An 18,261-nucleotide genomic window follows, 5' to 3' on the forward strand; every position below is an offset into this window, starting at 1 on the left:
GGCTCCTCTGGAAGTGCTCTCACACCAACCTCACCAACAGCACAAATATTTGCATTAAGGCTCCAATAGGGAAAGTATAAATCATTTTAATGCCTTACCCATCAGCTCAGACATGACAGCTCTCCTCTTGGCAAAATATAATACAAAAAAACAAACTCAAAACACCGCTGCTGCTTAAACCTGAGTGGGTTAAGGGGGAAAATACTGGCCATGAGTTTGAATCCAGGATTCATCTAACAAACAGCCACATGATTCTGCCTCGGAAGTAGAGCCTGCTCTAAGCAGGGTGATTTTACTCGATTCCTTCCTGTTTGTCTTTAATGGCAACCTGTAAAACACAAACACAAACGCTCAGACAAGAACTGTTACTGAGCTGGAGGACGTTTAAACATTCCTAACAGTCTCCTGTGAGACACAGCCCCACACAAACCAGCAGTGGAAACCTCTACCCCGTCCAGAGAAATAATATTTCAAGCAAAACCAGGCTGTATTTATAGACTTGGTGCACTGTGACCTTGTACCAGCACATCAGAGAACACGACACAGACGTTATCCTACAGACATTATCATACCCTCCCTGGTTTTGTCTAACAACCTTTTGGGCAGATTAAGTCTGAAAAATCAGGGGCTAAATAAATACAATGGCACAGCAGAGCAAAGCAATGAGAAGTGGTCCAAAACTTCCTAAAACTGTCTTAGAAAGCATTTGGAAGAATGGAAAATTGTTTTCTACATTAAGATGACTGAGAGGACCGATGCTGGGCACCTAGGGAGTTACAGAGCACTCACTGAATGCTCATCAGATGTGCAAATAATGCTCATCAGATGTGCAAAGGACAGGAGCCAAATAATCATAGAATCAACCAGGTTGGAAAAGACCTTTAAGATCATCAAAAAATGATCTTAAATCAAGTTCAACCGTTCCCAGCACTGCCAAGGCCACCACTAACCCATGGCACTGAGGGCCTTGTCTCCACAGTGTGTGGATGGTGACTGCAGCCCTGCCCTGGGCAGCCTGTTCCAATGCCTGAGCACCCTCTGGGGCAGGAATTGTTCCTCAGCTCCATCTAAACCTGCCCTGGTGCAGCTTGAGGCCGGTTCCTCTTGTCCCATCCCTTGCTCCTTGGGAGCAGAGCCCAGCCCCTCCTGGCTCCATCCTCCTGTCAGGCAGTTGTAGGGAGCCATCAGGTCCCCTCTGACCCTTCTCCAGACTGACCCCCCCAGGTCCCTCAGCCCTTCCCCATCACCCTTGTGCTCCAGGCCCTGCACCAGCTTCTGTGCCCTTCTCTGGCCCCGCTCCAGCACCTCAATGTCTCTCTTGTGGTGAGGGGTCTAGAGCTGAACACAGGGTTCGAGGTGCAGCATCATCAGTGCCCAGTGCAGAGGGACAATCCCTGCCCTGGCCCTGCTGACACACTGGTGCTGATACAGGCCAGGATGCTGGTGGATTCCTGGGCACAAGCTGCTCATGCTCAGCTCCATCAGTCAGCACCCCCCACATCCTTTCCCATGAGCAGTTTCCAGCCACTCTTCCCCTGCCTGTAGCATTGCATGGGGCAATTGTTGCAGCCCAAGTGCAGGACCCAGCCCTTTGCCTTGCGGTGCTGCATGGCTGTGATGAAGCTGTTAACCTAAACTATCAGCAGTACCCCTCCTGTTGTTTCACTCTGAACTGCAAGGAGCTCAAAGGAAACCAACGTACCCTGAACCTCTCCTCCAGGAGAGAGAGCTCGCTGATCAGATCCGTGATGGCATTGGTGAACGCCTCCTGCGGGCTGTAGTCAGGGGTGGTTTGGACACGGATGATGATCTTGTGTTCCAGCGGGTGCGGGACCTTGTACCCTGCAAACAGCACTTGGGGGTCCTTCAGTAACTGCCTGGAATGGGAAAGCAGCAATGAACAACCCCACAGCATGAATGTAAGTGCTTTTTTATAGTAAAAACATTGAAAAAGATAATTTTCTATTAAAAAGATCATTAAAAAATGCTCATTTTATACCAAAAGATAAAAAATGATTAGTTTATATCAAAAAATCATTGAAAAAGGTCATTTTGTATCAGAAGATCATTGGAAAGATTTTTTTCAGAAAATCATTGAAAATACCATTTTCTATCTAAAGATCATTGAAAAAGATCATTTTATATTAAGAGACCATTGAAAAGATCATTTCTATTAAAAGATTATAAAAAAAGATCTTTTTATATCAACAGATAATAAAAAATGATCGTTTATATCAAAAGATCATTGAAAAGCTTTTATTTCAAAAAATCATTGAAAATACCATTTTCTATCAAAAGATTGTTGAAAATGATCATTTTATATTGAGACCATTGAAAAGATCATTTTCTATTAAAAGATCATAAAAATGGTCATTTAATATCAAAATATCATAAAAAATGATCGTTTATATCAAAAGATAATTGAAAAAGGTCATTTTGTATCAAAAGATCATTGAAAATATCGTTTTCTATTAAAAGATCATAGAAAAAGCTCATTTTCTATTAAAACACCATTGAAAAGCTCATTTCCTATTAAAAACTCATTGAAACCAATGGTTTTGAGGAGTTTCCCAACACACCCCCTTACGTATGCATCTGTGGACCCTACCCCTTCACTTTTAAGTGCAGAATTACCACAGAGCATCCCCCCAAAAAAACCCTTTTTCTCTTCAATTTCCTCACGACTTGATGATGTTCCCCAGCGTGTGGTCCTCCTTGTTGATGGTGAACAGGCAGGCGTTGGGCACCTTCGTGTCCTTGTTGATGGCGACCCTAAAGGGATACACAGGGGAGCATAAGCGCCTCAGGAAGCGGGCCTATGGGGAGCCCGGGCCTCCCCCCCCCGACCCCCGCGACCCAAGCGCTGCCTCCCCCCGGCCCCGAGGCTCAAAGCGATGCCGCTGCCCGGGCCCAAGCCGCTCCCCACCGCCTCCGCTCACTTCTTCTCGCCCTCGAAGAGGAGGAAGGACTCGAAGGCCGGAGGAGCGTTCATGACGCCGCCGCCACTACTGCTGCTAGCCCCGCCTCTTCCGCCCGCTCCTCTCCGCTCCGCTCCGGCGCCGGCGGCAGCGCCCCCAAGCGGGCGGGAGGAGTCGGTGCTATTTGCACACCCCACCCGTGTGATGCTGCTGAACAGTGGTGATGGCGTCGCCGATGACGTCACCGATGACGTCGCCGATGACGTGAGGAGTGGGGGCGGCGATGGCGGCAGCAGAGGTGGCGTTAGAAGGGGCAATGGTGAGGTTCACACTTGGCATCGATGTCACCACTTGGCATTGATGTCACCACCAATGGCATCAATGTCACCACTTGACATTGGTGTCACCACCAATGGCACTGATGTCATCACTTGCATTGATGTCACCTCTTGCATTGATGTCATCGCTTGGCACTGATGTCACCACCAATGGCATTGATGTCACCACTTGCATTGACGTCACCACCAATGGCACTGATGTCACCACCAATGGCACTGATGTCACCACCAATGGCACTGATGTCACCGCTTGGCACTACCAATACCATCAGCAGCAAACCCATGGGTTGACTCCTCCACCAGCATTCCCCAACTGGTGCCACCACAAAGGACACCAGTGGGGCCACCACTGAGGTCATCAGCGATGCCTTGAGGAGCACCAACACCCACCATGCCATCAGGGATGGTCCCAGTAGGGACACCACCAGCAATGGCACCAGCAGGGATGTGACCAGTGCCACCATCACCACCAGCCTCATCCGTGTCCCCATCCCCATCCACCACAGACGGCCAGGACAGGGCTGCAGGGCACAAAGAGCTTTATTGCTGGGGGGGGGGGGGGGTCCCTCATGTCTGCAGCTGCAGCAGGGTGGGCGTGGGGGGGGCTGGGGGCTGTGCCTGGCGGTGGCAGCTCTCCAGCTCCCCCAGCACCCCAAAGAGCCGGCGCAGCCCCTCAGGCAGGGGGGCACCTGCAGGGGTTGAGCACAGTGAGACCCTGCACCCCCAGAAGCACAGCCCCTGATGGGCAGGGCACATCCCAACCACAGCATCCCCAGCACCACCCTACCTTCTCCTTGAGGACCGTTTTGGGTGTCCTCCAGCAGCTCCCAGTACTTTTCCCTGGGGATACAGAGAGGAGAAGGATGGAACCTTGGCATTAGATGGAGGGGGTTCAGGGGGGGTCCCCCCAGGGGTTGGGGCTCACCTGAGGGTGTCCCGCAGCCCCTGGAGGTGATGGAACAGGCGCTGCGCCTCCACCGCAGGGTCCATGGGGTCGCTCCAGTCCTGCAGGGTGACCCCGTGCCGGGTCCGGTCACAGCCCGGCCCTGTGGGGCAGCAGTGTCAGGGTATGGGGGGACCCCACCAGCACCATTGCGGGGGTCCCCTCCTCGTACCCATCCTGTCCCTCTGGTGGCAACAGCTCCACTTGTCCCCGCGGAAGACGCCGGGGTGGTAGGCACGGAGCACACGGGGGTTGTTGCCGCACGCCTTGCGCAGGGCTGACAGCCACTGGTTGAGCTCATTCACACACTGCAGGGGGGTTAGGGGTGAAAAGGGGGGTCCCGCGCTGTGACACCCCCCATGTGTGCCCCCCATCTCCATCCCACCTTGCACTGCAAGTAAGCGGTCTCCTGCTGCCCGCCCGCATCCATGTAAACCACCTGCATGACGTGGGCGCTCCCGAAGCTCTTCTCCTCCACCTTCTCTGCAGCAAGGATGTCGGGCAGGGCGATGGCACCGCTCTGCTGATGGAGGGGGGACACACACAGGGGGTCAGTGCCACCCCGCTGCCCCCCCCACAGCCCCCCAGGACCCCCCTACCTCGGCTCCAGGGCTCTTGCTGAAGCTGAGGCTCTCCCCAGTGAGGCAGAAGTGGAGCTTCTTGGATGCAGCGCTCAGCAGCGGCCCCTTGCCCCGTGTCTTGTGCACAAAGAGCAGCCCCTCCTTCAGCACCGCGCTGGGGGGGGGCAGTGGCTGCCCCTCACCTTCCTCCTCCTCCTCCTCCTCCATCTCCACCAGCCGGGTGATGAAGTCCTTCATCCGGGCGATGCCCTGCTGCAGGGTGGGCAGCAGCGGGGCCAACCACAGCTCCTTGGCCCGCCCGGCTGCTGGCTCCATGTTGCCCACCATCTGGATGGCCTGGAGACACCCCCCCCACCCCCGGGATGGCAGCGTCACCGGCAGCACACACAGCGCTTCCCAGTGGGAAGCAGGGCCACAGCACCCCCCTGCCTCCATGTGCCCCCCATCTCACCTTGGCCAGCAGCAGCAGCGTGCGGCTGGTGCGAGCATCAGCGTGAGCATCCCGCAGGTGGAAGAGCTTGGGGGTCATGATGGCCGGAGAGAAGAAGCGGAGGCAAAGGAAGCTGGTGACGGCCATGAACTTGATGTGCTGCAGCCAACAAGGTGGGGGGGAGTCTGTCCCAGCACAGGACAGCCCCCAGCACCGCATGGACCATTGAGTGAGGGACATGGAGTCATGGAATGGTTTGGGATACAGAGACCTTAAAGCTCATCCAGCTCCAACCCCTGCCACAGGAAGGGACCCCTTCCACTGGAGCAGCTTGCTCCAAGCCCCTGTCCAAGCCTTGAACACTGCCAGGGATGGGGCAGCCACAGGTAACCCTGACTTCTTCCTTATACCCAACCTACCCCCCCCATCTCAGTTAGAACCCATCACCCCTTGTCTTATCACTACAGTCCATGATGAAGAGCCCCTTCCCAGCACCACTGGGGTCCCCCTTCAGATCCTTGCTATTTGGTCCAGTACAGCCCCACTGCCACCCTTGCGCCTCACCCCCGGGGGGCTGCCCCATGCCCAATAGAGACCCCACCAACCAGAGCTGGACACTGCCCCTGTTCAACCCCAGCCCAACCTGGTGCTGTGGGAAGCGCTCCCCGACGCGCTGGAAGAGCAGCCGGAACACAGCGCGGATAACGGGGGGACACATGGGAGCCGACCTGACGATGGCATCCAGCAGCTCCTCCAGGTAGGACTGGAGGTGCTGGCGGCCCTGCTCGATCACCTCACCCTCCGTCTGCACCCGGTGCAGCCCCGAGCACCTGCGGGCACCGTCATTGTCACCACCCCATGGCCAGGGTCCCCCCTGCCCCATGGCCCCATGCACCCCTTACCCAACATCCTTGGTCTCCACCTTGCCGGGGTCCAGCTCCACGTGCTTCCTCTCCTCGAACACGCGGTTGATGGTAGGGCCCAGCACAGCATGCAGGTACGGCAGCCCCGTCACCTGCAGAGGGACCACGCAGGGATGCTGATGGGGGGCACGGACACAGGTTTGGCACCACCACCTCCACTGTCCCCAGTAAGGGTGAGCCAGGGGATGATCTCCAACCTCCCATCCCAGAGAACAGGCACAGCCCCACCAGCCCTCCTGTCCCCCAATGGGGACAGCCCAGAGCCAGGTTTCAGGCACTGCGGCACCTTGAGGAAGGACTCCATCGACTTGGAGGCCAGGGAGTTGCTCCGGAACAAAGTGTTGGGCTCGCCTGCAAAACAGGAGAGGGTCTGCGGCCACAGGTCACCCCCAGGCAGCTGCAGTCATGGGGTTACTCCTATGGGCTGCGCCTTCCAGCCCCAGCCGTTTCCATGGGGATTCCCTAACCCCAAACCACTTGCTCCTCCAGCAACCTCAGCCCAGGAGCTGCTTGGGATGGACCCAAGGGATGCCCACCTGGAGCACATGAACCTCAACCAGCACCCCCAGGTGAGCTTCCCGCTCCCGCCTTACAGGGCTTGGCCAGCTCCAACTCGAAGAGCAGGTCCAGGAGCTCCTTGACCAGCCCTTGGCCCAGGAAGAGTTTGACCAAGCTGATGGCGACCTCCTGCCGGCACTCGGCTGTGGTGGTTTCATCCAGGAGGGTGACCAGATGCACTTGGCCATCCTGGTGGGGACAGGCACCGCGATGCCATGGGCAGGGGCACACTGGAGATGGGGGACACGGGGTGCTTTGCATGGACCCTCACCTGGAGCCCCGACTTCACCTCCTGGCACAGGAGCTGGACCAGCGGCCGGTAGCAGTGCGAGGGCAGCACCGTCTCGTCCCGCAGCCTCACCTGCAGCTGCAGCGAGCCCAGGCTGCCTTGGCGCCTGCGGGGGCACGGGGTGGAGGGAGCGATGGGCAGGGAGGGAGGTAAATGGGTAGGTGAGTGGGTAGGTAGACAGGTGGGTGGGTGGGTAGGTGGGTGTGTAGAGGTAGATAGATAGGCAGGTGGGTGGATGGGTAGATAGATAGGTGGGTAGATTGGTAGATAGGTGGGTAGATCAGTAGATACATAGATAGGTGGATAGGTGGGTAGATAGATAGATGAGTGGGTCGATGGATGGATGGATGGGAAAATTGGTAGATACATAGATAGGTGGGTAGATAGGTGGATAGATGGGTAGATAGATAAGTGGGTAGATAGATAGGTGGATAGATGGGTAGATAGATAGGTGGATAAATGGGTAGATAGATAGATAGGTGGATAGATGGGTAGATAGATAGACAGGTCGATAGATGGGTAGATAGATAGACAGGTGGGTAGATGGGTAGATAGATAGATAGGTGGGTAGATGATGGGTAGATGATGGGTAGATGATGGGTAGATGATGGGCAGATAGATAGGTGGGCAGGTGGGTGAGTGGGTGGGTAGGCAGGCTGAAGTACTTCACCAAGCAGGACGTGGCCCCACAGCCCAGGGCACACAGATGGGGCTGCCCTGCACTTCCCCCCATCCCAGACCAGAGCACACCCAGGAGCTGCCCTCCAGAGCGATGCTGCTGCCCAGAGCAGCCCCTCCCCAGCCCCCCCAGGGCACCGGGACCACCCCAGCCCCCCTGTGCCCGCACTCACCCATCCTCCCTCGCCTTGGACGCGTCCGGACGCAGCCTGAACCATCCCTCCTCCTGCCCGGCCTCCGCCAGCCCCTGCACCCCGAACACCACCTGCAGCAGCAGCAGCAGCACCCGCGGCTCTGAGCGCACGCACGGGGCAGGGATGGGTCCCTGTCACTGGGTGGGCAGCGGGCACGGGCTCGGGGCTCACCTTGCCCAGGAAGTCGTTCTTGCCCACCAGGTCCCAGTCCCACACCTCCACGCACAGCTTCTCCCCCGCGGGCTCGGCCAGCTCGAACTCGAAGGTCTCGTTCCAGCGCGGGTAGCAGGATCTCTTCACCACCTGCAATGGTGATGCCTTCATCCCCATCCCCATCCCCATCCAGCAATGCCCAGGAACACCAGGGCTTCCCAGTGGGATGGTTTCTCCAGCTGAAGTTGTACTCACTGTGCTCTCCTGTGTCTTCCCGTTGTAGCGCAAGCGGACAAAAGGGTCGGAGGCACCATTCCTGTCCTTCCTGGCCAAATCCCTGCCGAGAAGAGGGGGAATTTAACAGCAACATCACTATGGGCACCCACTGCCCTCCTCGGTTCCCCAGCATCATAAGGCACTGGAATGGGTTGCCCAAAGAAGTGGTGAATGCCCCCATCCCTGGCAGTGTTCAAGGCGAGGTTGGATGGGGCTTGGAGCAAGCTGCTCTAGTGGAAGGTGTCCCTGCCCATGGCAGGGGTTGGAACTGGATGAGCTTCAAGGCCCGTTCCAACCCAACCCATTCCATGGTTCTATCTGCAGATGCACACCGTACAGATGAGGTGGACCCTGCCCCAGGGTCTCCATTGGGTAGAGGATGCTCTGCACCCAAGGGCGGGTACCTGAGAACACCCTGATTCCAATGGGGAAACCGAGTCACGGACACATCCGCGCTGCACACACGGACCCTGTCCCTGTCCCTGTCCCCTCCTCACCTGGCCTCCAGCACAGCACAGCGCAGCCGCCATTCCGGGCCCCCCACCACCTCCACCCGCAGGTGGATCTCCCCCTGCACCTCCTCATCGGGGTCCACCTCGCTGAGGCTCATCCAGCCGCTGTATCCTGCGGGAAACAGGGACCCTCATGGGGGATCATTGAGGGGACCCTGGGGTCCTGCTCATCACAGGGGTGGGAGATGGGTCCCTACTGATCGCTCATCACCTTACCCTTGGGGTGCTCCACAAGCATGTCCCGGGTGATGCAGACCTTCCCGATAACATCATCGCGGCTGGAGGACAAAAGCCGGGATCAGGACGTGGTGTGGGATCAGGAATGGAATGGAACAGAATGGAGCCCACTTGCTCCGCCGGGGCCACCACAGTGTGTCTGTCCCCATGGAGCACCTCAGCCACCCTTTGCTGCCAGCTGCAAAAACAACTTCACCCCTTTGCGTCCCAAAGCCCAAGCCAGCATGGCCGGGTGTGGATTCTCTGGTGTCTACAATAGGGTTGAGCACGCAGGCAGCCAAAGCCACCAGTGTCTCACAGCCAACCTGCCTTTACCTGAGCGCATCCTCATCCATGACATAGATGGAGATGCTGTGAAAGGTGGGCTGGAGGTGCACCTCGTATTCCTCGCCCCAGAACGGGGACAGTGTCTTCCACACCGTGGCAGTCCTGTGGGGCAGATGGCACTGGTGATGGAGGGGATGGGGGCTCCACACTGAGGCACTCCCCACTTCCCCAGCCCTATGAGCTGCCCAGGACACAGAGCTTGGGGCAGCACCCACAGATCTGAACCCTCAGGTGGGGCAGGGGATGGCTCCCTGTCACTGTTCTGTGGCTGTGGGCTGGCAAGACATGGGGCAAGGCTGTGAGCTGTGCCTGGAGTTAATTCATAGACTCATAGAATCATTTAGCTTGGAAAAGGGTTTAGTGCGAGGTGTCCCTGTCCATGGCAGGGGGGTTGGAACTGGATGATCTTAAGGTCCTTTCCAACTCTGACTGTTCTATGATTCTATGATCATCAAGTCCAACTGTTAATCTAGTACTGCCAAGTTTGCCACTAAACAGTGCCCTTAAGCACCGCATCTATATTAATTAAGGAATTATAATAATTAGTTATATTATTATAATATTATCATTAAGAACATAATAGTAATAAACTATAATAGTAATAGGCTATAATAGTAATAACAATAATAGGCCTGCAGCAGAGTGGCTGGAAGAACCCACAGGAGCAGTGTGTTCCAGCCCACCTGAGGACCAGTCAGGGCCATGGAGCCGCTCACCTGATGATGGCCTCATCGTCGATCTTCACGATGCAGTACGGGTCGCTGCTCCCTGTGCTGGAAGGACAGGGCACGGCTCTGTCAGGGCCACCAGCCAATGGCCCTGACCCCGGACCCCAACCCCATGGGGCTCGCATGGTGATGGGCAACCAAAGCCTTCAGCCCTGGCAAACCACCCCATAGATGGGGGACCTCACAAGTGCCCCTTGCAGGGACCGTGGGGTGTTGGGGTATGGAGACACCCCAAAGGCAAAGGCTTCAGCAGGTGGATTTGGCCAGAGCTGCAGCACGTGGTGACCCCACTTTGCTCCCAGCCCATAGAACACATCCATGAGCCTGTCCGGCCACCGCATCCCGTGGGCAACCAGCAGAGGCTTTCCTCTGCCAGGTGGGAAAGCCAAGAACAAACAAACCACCCTTTATCAGAGTGGCTCCAGGCACCCGCAGCCCCATTGAACACACTTGGAGCGAGGCCATGGCAGCCCCAGGTTACACCCGGAGCCCTGACACCTTCATAGGGATGGGGACATCCCCAGGGATGCAGAGGGTGCAAAGGGCAGACAGCGTGGGCTGTTGGCAGCCACCACGATGCTCTGACCCCACTTCCTCCCTCGGGACATCACAAATCATGGCTCCTGAGCACTGCTGCTGAAAGAGAAATCACTGCTTTATAGGTTATTGCCCCAGAGCATCAGAAATGAGGTGACTCGGCTGCAGGCAGGGACATCAAGCACAGAGCAATGTCCCCATCCCAAAAGCAGGGAGGCTGAGAGCCAGCTGCTGGGGGGAGGGGGGGGGGGGATGATGGGGGATTAAAGGGATTTAAGGTATTGAAAGGGTTTGGGGTGCTTTGTGCCCTCCCACACACGGGTGCAGGGGGTGTTCTTTGTGCTGCGCATCCCGGGTACCACACTAGCATCCCCATCCCCAGGCAGCTCCATCATCTCGGTCCCCGCAGGATGCAGGCAGGTTGCCATTAGCAGCTCCGCTCCAGCCACCCTCTGCAGAGGATTTTAATGAGAGCAGGGGATGAGGCGTCGTTAACTCGAGCCTGTCGCTGACATTTCCTGCCTTATGCAAACCATGGGGCGGGCAGGGAGCAGGCAGGCAGAAAGGGAACATCTGCCTGCTCCAGCCGTGCCCAGCAACACAGGGCAGGCTTTAGATGGGAGCTGCTTGATGCTGACAGCAGGAAAACCTTGTCCTTAACAGGGGGGTGTTCCAGCACAAGGGCTGCTCCATGTCGCCTGGGACGGGGGTGCCATGAGCCGTGTGGAAAGGGGAAGGCTGGGCTTTAAAAAGAGGAAATGAAGATTGAAGTTTAAAGCTTCATAGCACAGCATGAATAAGGGGGGGAAGGGGAAGAAACGTGTGTGTGATCCCCGCTGCCATCCACCCCAGCACTGGGGGCTGAGGGTTGAATCTGTGATTAAGCATCCACTGGTGCAGTGGCGCTGCTTTGTCCGGCCCTTGGGAATGGGGGGCAATAAAATACAATCAAATCAGGTTATTTCCCTTGGTTTCCTGCAACGGAGATGGAGGGAAAGGATTGTGAAGTACTCAGCTGGGAGGGGGCTGATGCTCCCACTGCATCCTGGAAGGGGACACAGGGGCAGAACGCACCCAGGGCTGAGCCGGAGCTGCTGCAGCTCTTCCCGCCTGCCCGGATTCTGGCACTGGAGTTTGGCAGCAGCAGGAGCAGGTTTCCTGCCTCTTTATGGGCAGTTCCATGGTTCCGTGGCTGCACGGCGCCAAGCTCAGCATAGGGCAGGCTCTGGCGTGGGAGGCAAAACCAACCAGCAGCCCTTTGGTAGCAGGGGGAGATGGGAGACCCATGGGCACAGCCAGTGAGGAGCGTGGCACTGAGCCCCACCGCAGTCACAGGGATGCTGGTGGTGGTGGCACACACAGCTCCTTGGAGCAGGGACAGCCACAAATCACAGCAACAGCACCCGAACCCTGCCCCTGCTGCTCCCTGTGCTGAATCCTGGGGGGGTCCCACAAGGGTTTGGGGGTGCCCCATGACCCACGGGTGCTTCCGACCTGTAAACACGCGCAGAGGGATTCCCGCTGGGAAAGCAGCGGTGATCCCGAAGGAGGTGCCAGGACGGAGCCAAGGAACCGGCTCCCATCGGCGAGGAGGGGGACGGCGGCCAAGGTCAGGCGGCAGCGGGTGATCCTGCCCGGATCCGGCGCTCGGGTTTCCCTTTCCCTGCCCAAAGCCACGTCCCAGAGGCACCGGTCCGGAAAGCTCCGCTCAGGGCGTTATTGCACAGCGGCAACAGGCTCCTAAACCCCATAACGCCCTCTAAAGCAGAGCCTGCCCGCAGGGAGCTGAGCCAAAGGGATTTAAAAACCAGGCTGTGACACACGGGATTTAAAAAAAGAAAGGAAATAAAACAAAAGTCATGTTTCTTTCCTTGTTTATCCTCTTTTTCCATGACGGCTGCAGGGATTTTTGCTGCTTTTCCAGGAGTCCTGACCCTGCCCTGCTGCTGAGTGCTCCTCAACAGCCTCCTGTTGTCTTGATCTTCCCCTCAATCCCACCCCAACACTGTGCCCACATCCTACCACGTAAGGGTCAGAGTGATGAGGATAATGCTGGGATACGTGGAGGGAAAGCCGGACCCAAGGGGCTGCCAGCAGATCCCCCCCGGACCACAGCCAGGCTTCAGCCAGGGGGAGGAATGGAGCCCCAGGGTCCTCCCAGCTCCTTTTGGGGTCCCTGCAAAAGACCCAGCTGCAGGTAGTGGGGTGCGTGCTGGGGACAGCTCTGCCCCAGGGCAGCACAAGGGGAGCCCCCCAAAGAGGCAGGGTACCCTAAAGCACTGCTTGGGACACCACACATAGCACTGGGTGCTCCTGGGAGGGAACCCCAAAGCCACCCCAGAGGGCACCCCCAAATCAGGGGGGACATCACAGCGCTCCTGAGGGGCCCCAAAGCACTGCTGGGGGCACTCAGAGCTATCCTAGGAGGAGCCCCCAGTGCAATGAGGCTCCAAAGCCACCCTGAGGAGAACCCCCATTGCTGTGTGAACACCCCAAAGCCATCCTAGAGGGACCCCCCCAGAGCACAACCACTGCTGTGGGGACCCCCAGCCATTCTGAAGAAACCCCCAAAGCAGGGGGGACACCACAAAGCCACCCCGGGGGGGGAAACCCCAATGCAAGGGGCATCGCAAAGCCCCCCTGAGGACAACCCCGGCGTACACGCACCGCTGGGGGACAGCCCTGAGGGTGCTCCCAAAGCACAGGGACCTGTTGCGGGGACACCCCGCGGCAGGAGGGGTCCCTCCAGGACAAGCTCCCCCCCCACACCCCCCCTGGGGGCACTCACATGTCCTTGGCGGGCAGGTTCTTGCCCTCCACGATGCGGATGGAGAGCGCGCTGCGCCGGGCCATGGCGGGCGGGCGGGCAGCGGAGCGCAACGGAGCCGAGCGCAGCCTCGAACCCGCGGCTCCCCCAGCCCCGCTCCCATGTGCGGACCAGAGCAGCCAGCAGCCAATCAGAGCGCGGGGCGGGATAATGGGCGTGGCTTAGTGGGTTTCCCCCAGCCACGATTGGGAGTTAGTGGGGATTGTGGGCGTGGCTTCTGTGTTGTAGGCGGGGCTTGGCGGGGTACCCCGGGCGTCGGTTCTGCGCGGTGCCGGGGTCCCCCTGCATCCCCCGGCCGTTCCCGTGCCCCAAACCCACCTTGTTCTGGCTTTTGACCCTTTCTTATTTATTTAATACCCCCCCCCCAGCTGCAGCACCCGCGGAGGGGCTGGTGGCATTTCGGGGGTACTGGTGCCATCGATAGCGAAGGGCAGATGGGGAACCCCATCCTCAAGACCGGAGCTGGGACTCAGCGCCTTGCTGGAGGACACCGCTGGTCCTTGGCATTTATGCCTGGACACCACAGTGACACCATAGGGACACCACGGGGACGCTACAGGGACACTATGGGGACACGCTGCCCCGTCCTCCCGCGCTGCTCCTCTGCTGCCCCCGCACATGGAACAAGGGACAAGGCCCCCTGCCGCCGTCGCTCACACCTCCCCGGGCGTCAGCTCCAGCCCTGCACACGGTCAGGGGCACACGTCCCACCTCCGGCAGGATAAGACCCTCTAGTGCTGAGGACAAGCACGGCAGAGAACCGCAGCCCCTCCCTTTAAGTGGCCTCAGGGAGGGTGTGCATATACATATACACATCCCATACATATACACATCCATACATATACACATCCATACATATACGCACATCACATACATAAACACACCACATACATATACACACATCACATACATAAACACATCACATACATAAACATGTCACATACATATACACAACCCATACATATACACACCACATACATATACACATCACATATATACATACATCACACACATATACACATCCAATATACACACACACATCCCATACATATACTCACCACACACATATATTGACATGTACTCACCACATACATATATTTTCCCCATATATTCATACATACATATACTCACCACATACATATATTGACATGTACTCACCACATACATATATTTTCCCCATATATTCATACATACATATACTCACCACATACATATATTGACATGTACTCAACACATATTTTCCCCATAGGCTCCTAGCGAAGGGCAGCACCACATTTACACCAGCTCCATGGACAGGGGACAGGCTGCTGAAACGGGTGTTTGAGCTCAGGGTACGGGACGGGCTGGGGGTGACCCTGTTTGCCGGTGACACCATCCCTTGGCTGTGCCGGGGCCGGGATCCGCAGGAGTTAATCCCGGCTTTGGTGCCTTTCCTTGGCTGTGTTCCATGGAGGCCGCTCCTGGCAGCGCAGCGCGGGGGGGCAGGTTGCTAACACCGGGCCCGGGCAGCGGGAGGGTGCTCGGTAAGGGCGCTGTGACCATGGAGCCGGTGTAAACGTGTGCTGCCCTTTGTGAGGAGCCTGAAGGAGATACGGGGGGTTAATGTATGTATGTGGTGTCTATATGTGTGTGATGTGTATATGTGTGTGATGTGTATGTGATGTGTATATGTGTGTGATATGTATATGTGTGTGGTGTGTATATGTATGTGGTGTGTATATGTGTGTGATGAGTATATGTATGTGGTGTGTATATGTGTGTGATATGTAAGTGATGTGTATATGTGTGTGGTGTATATATGTGGGTGATGTGTATATGTAAGTGATGTGTATATGTATGTGATGTGTATATGTAAGTGATGTATATATGTGTGTGGTGTATATATGTGGGTGATGTGTGTATATAAGTGATGTGTATATGTAAGTGATGTGTATATGTAAGTGATGTATATATGTGTGTGGTGTATATATGTGGGTGATGTGTATATGTAAGTGATGTGTATATGTAAGTGATGTGTACATGTATGTGATGTGTATATGTATGTTGTGTATATGTATATGCACACCCGCCCTGAGTCCACTTAAAGGGAGGCACGGTTCTCTGCTCCGCTTGTCCTTAGCACTAGAGGGTCTCATCCTGCCCAGGCTGCAGGATCAGGGTCCCAGAGCCTGCTGCAGGATCAGGAATGCTGGATCAGGACCCCACAGCTCCCAGTTACAGGATCAGACCCCCCGACCGTGGTGCAGAACCAGGCCCCACTGCCGGTCCCCTCTTGCCATCTCTTGGCTGGCAGGGGACCACCAGCAGCACCCAGGAAGGATTGGGCCGGTTCTGGGTGAATGAGCCCCTAGTCTGTGTTTGGGGAAGGGAGAAATCACTGTGGGGTGAAGGGGAATGGGGACAAACACCCTTTATACCCACCCCCCCTCACTCCTGGGGGCATTTCGGTGCCTCTCACCGCAGCACCAGGGCTGCTGGGGGTCAGGATCCCCTCTCTGCCTCACCCCGCAGGGAATTCCCCCATCGGAAGCGGGTGCAGGTGACGCCCCAATCCCCAAGCTGGGTGTGAAAATGCTTCTTCCACTCCAGAGCATCGCCGGGCACATCCTGCCCTAGGGGCAGCCGGGCCGCACCCAGCGGTGGGGCTCAGAGCCCTGGAGGGGCACATTGGGATGGGGCTGCGGGGGGCATTCCGGGGGGCAGGAACCACACACAGGAGGCAGAGGCTGGGCACAAAGCATGCGGAAAGGCCTTTAATGCCCGGCTCCAGCGCAGCTCCGGCCGTGCCCCGGAGGCAGCGGGCATCGTGCCACCGGCACCGGGGAGGAGCGTGGGGCCGCGGCGGGGGCTCAGAGCCGGGCGGGGGGGTGGTCATAGACGTGGTGTGTGTTGTACCGCTGCACCGTCACTGCCTCGGGCTTGCTGAAGGTGCTGCTGACACCGCAGGCATCCGAGCTATGGGGGGGGAAAGGGGGTGCCGGTGTCACCCTGTGACATGCATCACCCGTGGCGGCTCCTGATGGGACACCGGGGTGATACTCACCCCCAGTACACCAGCATGGCCACCAGGCCGGCCAGCAGGGCGGCGAAGAGGATGGTGAGGATGGAGGTGAGGGCGATCATGGCAGCGCTGTGCCCGCGGTCCGGCCGGGGGATGTTGTTAGATGGCGTGGCTGGGGAGGGAGCAGGATGCGCACCCCGGTGTGTTTGTGGGTAACCGGTGTGCGACTGCACCGTGCGGACACGATGTGCCCTCGCACGGCGCCATCAGGCAGTGCCCTGCCTCAGTTTCCCCCCGCTGCTCGCAGGAGAGCTGAACCCCGAGATGCTGGTGCTCAGCATCCAGCCCCCTCCCACGACCACCCTGCGCCCCCCAACCCGAGGGGTGTGGGATGGGTGCAAGGGGCAGGGTGAGCCCCCTGGTACCTGTCCTCAGGTAGATAGGCTCTGACCACTTTGTCTCAGCCACAGGACCGGAGTTATCCCAGGCGACAAACTTCACCCTGGGATGGGATGGGAGGGTGGATGTGATTCGGGGGGCTGCCAGCACCCCCCGTGGGGGGTGTCCCCATGAGCAGGCTATGGGGATGGGTATACCGGTACGGCCCGGGGCTGGGCAGGGGGCCGTTGCAGGTGGGTCTGGTGTTATCCCTTTGGCAGCTGGTCTCGCTGCCGACGCGCAGCACCGCGATCTCCCCGTCGGCTTTGGGGCAGGGGTAGTTGAGGAGGGTGGTGTTGAGGGTCATGTAGGCAGAGGTGCTGCCCGGGAAGAGCTGGTACGCCCTGCCCGGGGACCCCGGCTCCAGGGTGCTGTTGAAGCTGGATGCGCCTGCAGGGATGGGGATGGGGTGAGGAGGGACCGCGGGGTGCACGGGGGGAGCCCTGCGCGCACCCCCAGGACCCCTGCGCACCCTGCTGGGTGGCCACCACCAGCCAGATGACGGCGTCGCTCAGCGAGTCGGGGAAGGCGCAGCGGGGCTGGTCCAGCACGAAGGTGGAGGCGGTCGTGAGCCCCCCCAGGGCCCGGTTGGACAGGGCCGGGGTGTACAGCTGCGGGTCTGCGGGAGGAGACAAGGCGGGCGGGTGCAGCGCAGGGGGGGGGCCCTCACAGGGGCACAGGGGCAGAGGGAGCTGCTCCTTTGAACCCGGCTGTGTCGTGTCCCCCCCTTCTCCTCTCCCATCCCTCATTTTGGGCTCAGACACATGAAAAGAGGGAGCAAAGACACCACCCCGTCCCATAGGACCCCACACTGGGCGGACCTCAGGTGACACCAGGGACACCGGAGGTGGCACCCAGCATAGGGGGGCATCAGCTGCTCCGCACCTCCGGGTCCAGCGGGGATCCTGGTGCTGTGCACAGGGGACCCCCGCAAGCAGGACACTGAGGACCCGATCCCATCCCACCCGCGCTGTCGGACTCACCCTGGCCTCGGGCCGGCGCCAGGAGCAGGAGGAGCAGCGGGAGCATCGTGCGGGCTCCTGGGTGCCGAGGGCGGCAATGCGGGCGGGTGAGCTCCGTGTCCCCACCAGACCCGCCTGCGGCCCCAACCACCCGCATTCCAGCGCTGGCCACAGCCCCGTAGCAAACTGGTCCAGCCCGTTTCCCCAGGGAGCATCGCTTGGAGGTGAGCGCCCGCCGGCGGGCGCGCTGAGAACCGCCGCGCTCACGGCACGAGTGACACAGCCCCCCCCCCAAACACCAAACAAACACCAAGTGCCACCAAGCCCGGCCACGGGTGGGTTCTGGGGGTACCCGGCGCCCCGAAGCATCCTCCCTTGGCCACAGAGGAGGAGGCGATGCGGGTGTGAAGC

The 18,261-nt window shown here is 58.2% G+C and overlaps 3 protein-coding genes across 4 annotated transcripts; all 3 read right to left on the reverse strand.

Moving 5' to 3' along the window:
• Positions 1-68: 68 nt before the first annotated feature.
• Positions 69-3,030, reverse strand: POLR2J (RNA polymerase II subunit J). The gene is made up of 4 exons (XM_061355543.1): positions 2,940-3,030; positions 2,683-2,772; positions 1,703-1,877; positions 69-328 (listed from the first exon to the last, which is right to left on the reverse strand). Exons 1-4 carry the CDS (start codon positions 2,990-2,992, stop codon positions 293-295), a joined length of 354 nt encoding a protein of 117 aa, XP_061211527.1. The 5' UTR covers positions 2,993-3,030; the 3' UTR covers positions 69-292.
• A 782-nt stretch (positions 3,031-3,812) lies between these two features.
• On the reverse strand, positions 3,813-13,568 carry LOC133213351 (ras GTPase-activating protein 4-like). 2 transcript variants are annotated; one of them, XM_061355546.1, is made up of 20 exons: positions 13,411-13,568; positions 10,074-10,130; positions 9,346-9,459; positions 9,010-9,071; positions 8,779-8,905; positions 8,261-8,342; positions 8,024-8,155; positions 7,832-7,923; positions 6,963-7,086; positions 6,727-6,880; positions 6,420-6,484; positions 6,113-6,225; positions 5,854-6,040; positions 5,232-5,369; positions 4,799-5,116; positions 4,585-4,719; positions 4,372-4,507; positions 4,182-4,302; positions 4,044-4,096; positions 3,813-3,945 (listed from the first exon to the last, which is right to left on the reverse strand). In XM_061355546.1, exons 1-20 carry the CDS (start codon positions 13,473-13,475, stop codon positions 3,824-3,826), a joined length of 2,397 nt encoding a protein of 798 aa, XP_061211530.1. In that variant the 5' UTR covers positions 13,476-13,568; the 3' UTR covers positions 3,813-3,823. The 2 variants fall into 2 exon arrangements, with proteins under 2 accessions (XP_061211530.1, XP_061211529.1); XM_061355545.1 differs by having other exon boundaries at positions 4,585-4,722.
• A 2,608-nt stretch (positions 13,569-16,176) lies between these two features.
• LOC133213388 (uroplakin-3b-like protein 1) lies at positions 16,177-18,050 on the reverse strand. Its single transcript, XM_061355581.1, has 6 exons — positions 17,872-18,050; positions 17,361-17,507; positions 17,047-17,278; positions 16,876-16,952; positions 16,493-16,622; positions 16,177-16,404 (listed from the first exon to the last, which is right to left on the reverse strand). Exons 1-6 carry the CDS (start codon positions 18,005-18,007, stop codon positions 16,299-16,301), a joined length of 828 nt encoding a protein of 275 aa, XP_061211565.1. The 5' UTR covers positions 18,008-18,050; the 3' UTR covers positions 16,177-16,298.
• Between the last annotated feature and the right edge of the window lie 211 nt (positions 18,051-18,261).

This window comes from Neopsephotus bourkii, unplaced genomic scaffold (assembly GCF_033783945.1).
Source record: "Neopsephotus bourkii isolate Nb327-2 ecotype Australia unplaced genomic scaffold, CSIRO-AGI_Nbou_v1 NB_804, whole genome shotgun sequence".
Lineage (NCBI taxonomy): Eukaryota > Metazoa > Chordata > Aves > Psittaciformes > Psittacidae > Neopsephotus > Neopsephotus bourkii.

Bases quoted from the DNA above. Each gene is read 5' to 3' on its own strand.
- LOC133213351 (XM_061355545.1), bottom strand. From the start codon at position 13,475: ATGGCCCGGCGCAGCGCGCTCTCCATCCGCATCGTGGAGGGCAAGAAC. The intron at 7,924-8,023 runs GTGAGCCCCGAG...CTGCTGCTGCAG, and splicing joins AGAACGACTTCCTGGGCAAG to GTGGTGTTCGGGGTGCAGGG. The intron at 5,370-5,853 runs GTTGGGCTGGGG...TGTTGGCTGCAG, and splicing joins AGCGCTTCCCACAGCACCAG to CACATCAAGTTCATGGCCGT.
- POLR2J (XM_061355543.1), bottom strand. From the start codon at position 2,992: ATGAACGCTCCTCCGGCCTTCGAGTCCTTCCTCCTCTTCGAGGGCGAG. The intron at 2,773-2,939 runs GTGAGCGGAGGC...GTATCCCTTTAG, and splicing joins CTCTTCGAGGGCGAGAAGAA to GGTCGCCATCAACAAGGACA. The intron at 329-1,702 runs GTACGTTGGTTT...TGTGTTTTACAG, and splicing joins TCCTGGAGGAGAGGTTCAGG to GTTGCCATTAAAGACAAACA.
- LOC133213388 (XM_061355581.1), bottom strand. From the start codon at position 18,007: ATGCGGGTGGTTGGGGCCGCAGGCGGGTCTGGTGGGGACACGGAGCTC. The intron at 16,953-17,046 runs GTATACCCATCC...ATCCCATCCCAG, and splicing joins CCCAGCCCCGGGCCGTACCG to GGTGAAGTTTGTCGCCTGGG. The intron at 16,405-16,492 runs GTGAGTATCACC...CCCCCCCCATAG, and splicing joins GCCATGCTGGTGTACTGGGG to CTCGGATGCCTGCGGTGTCA.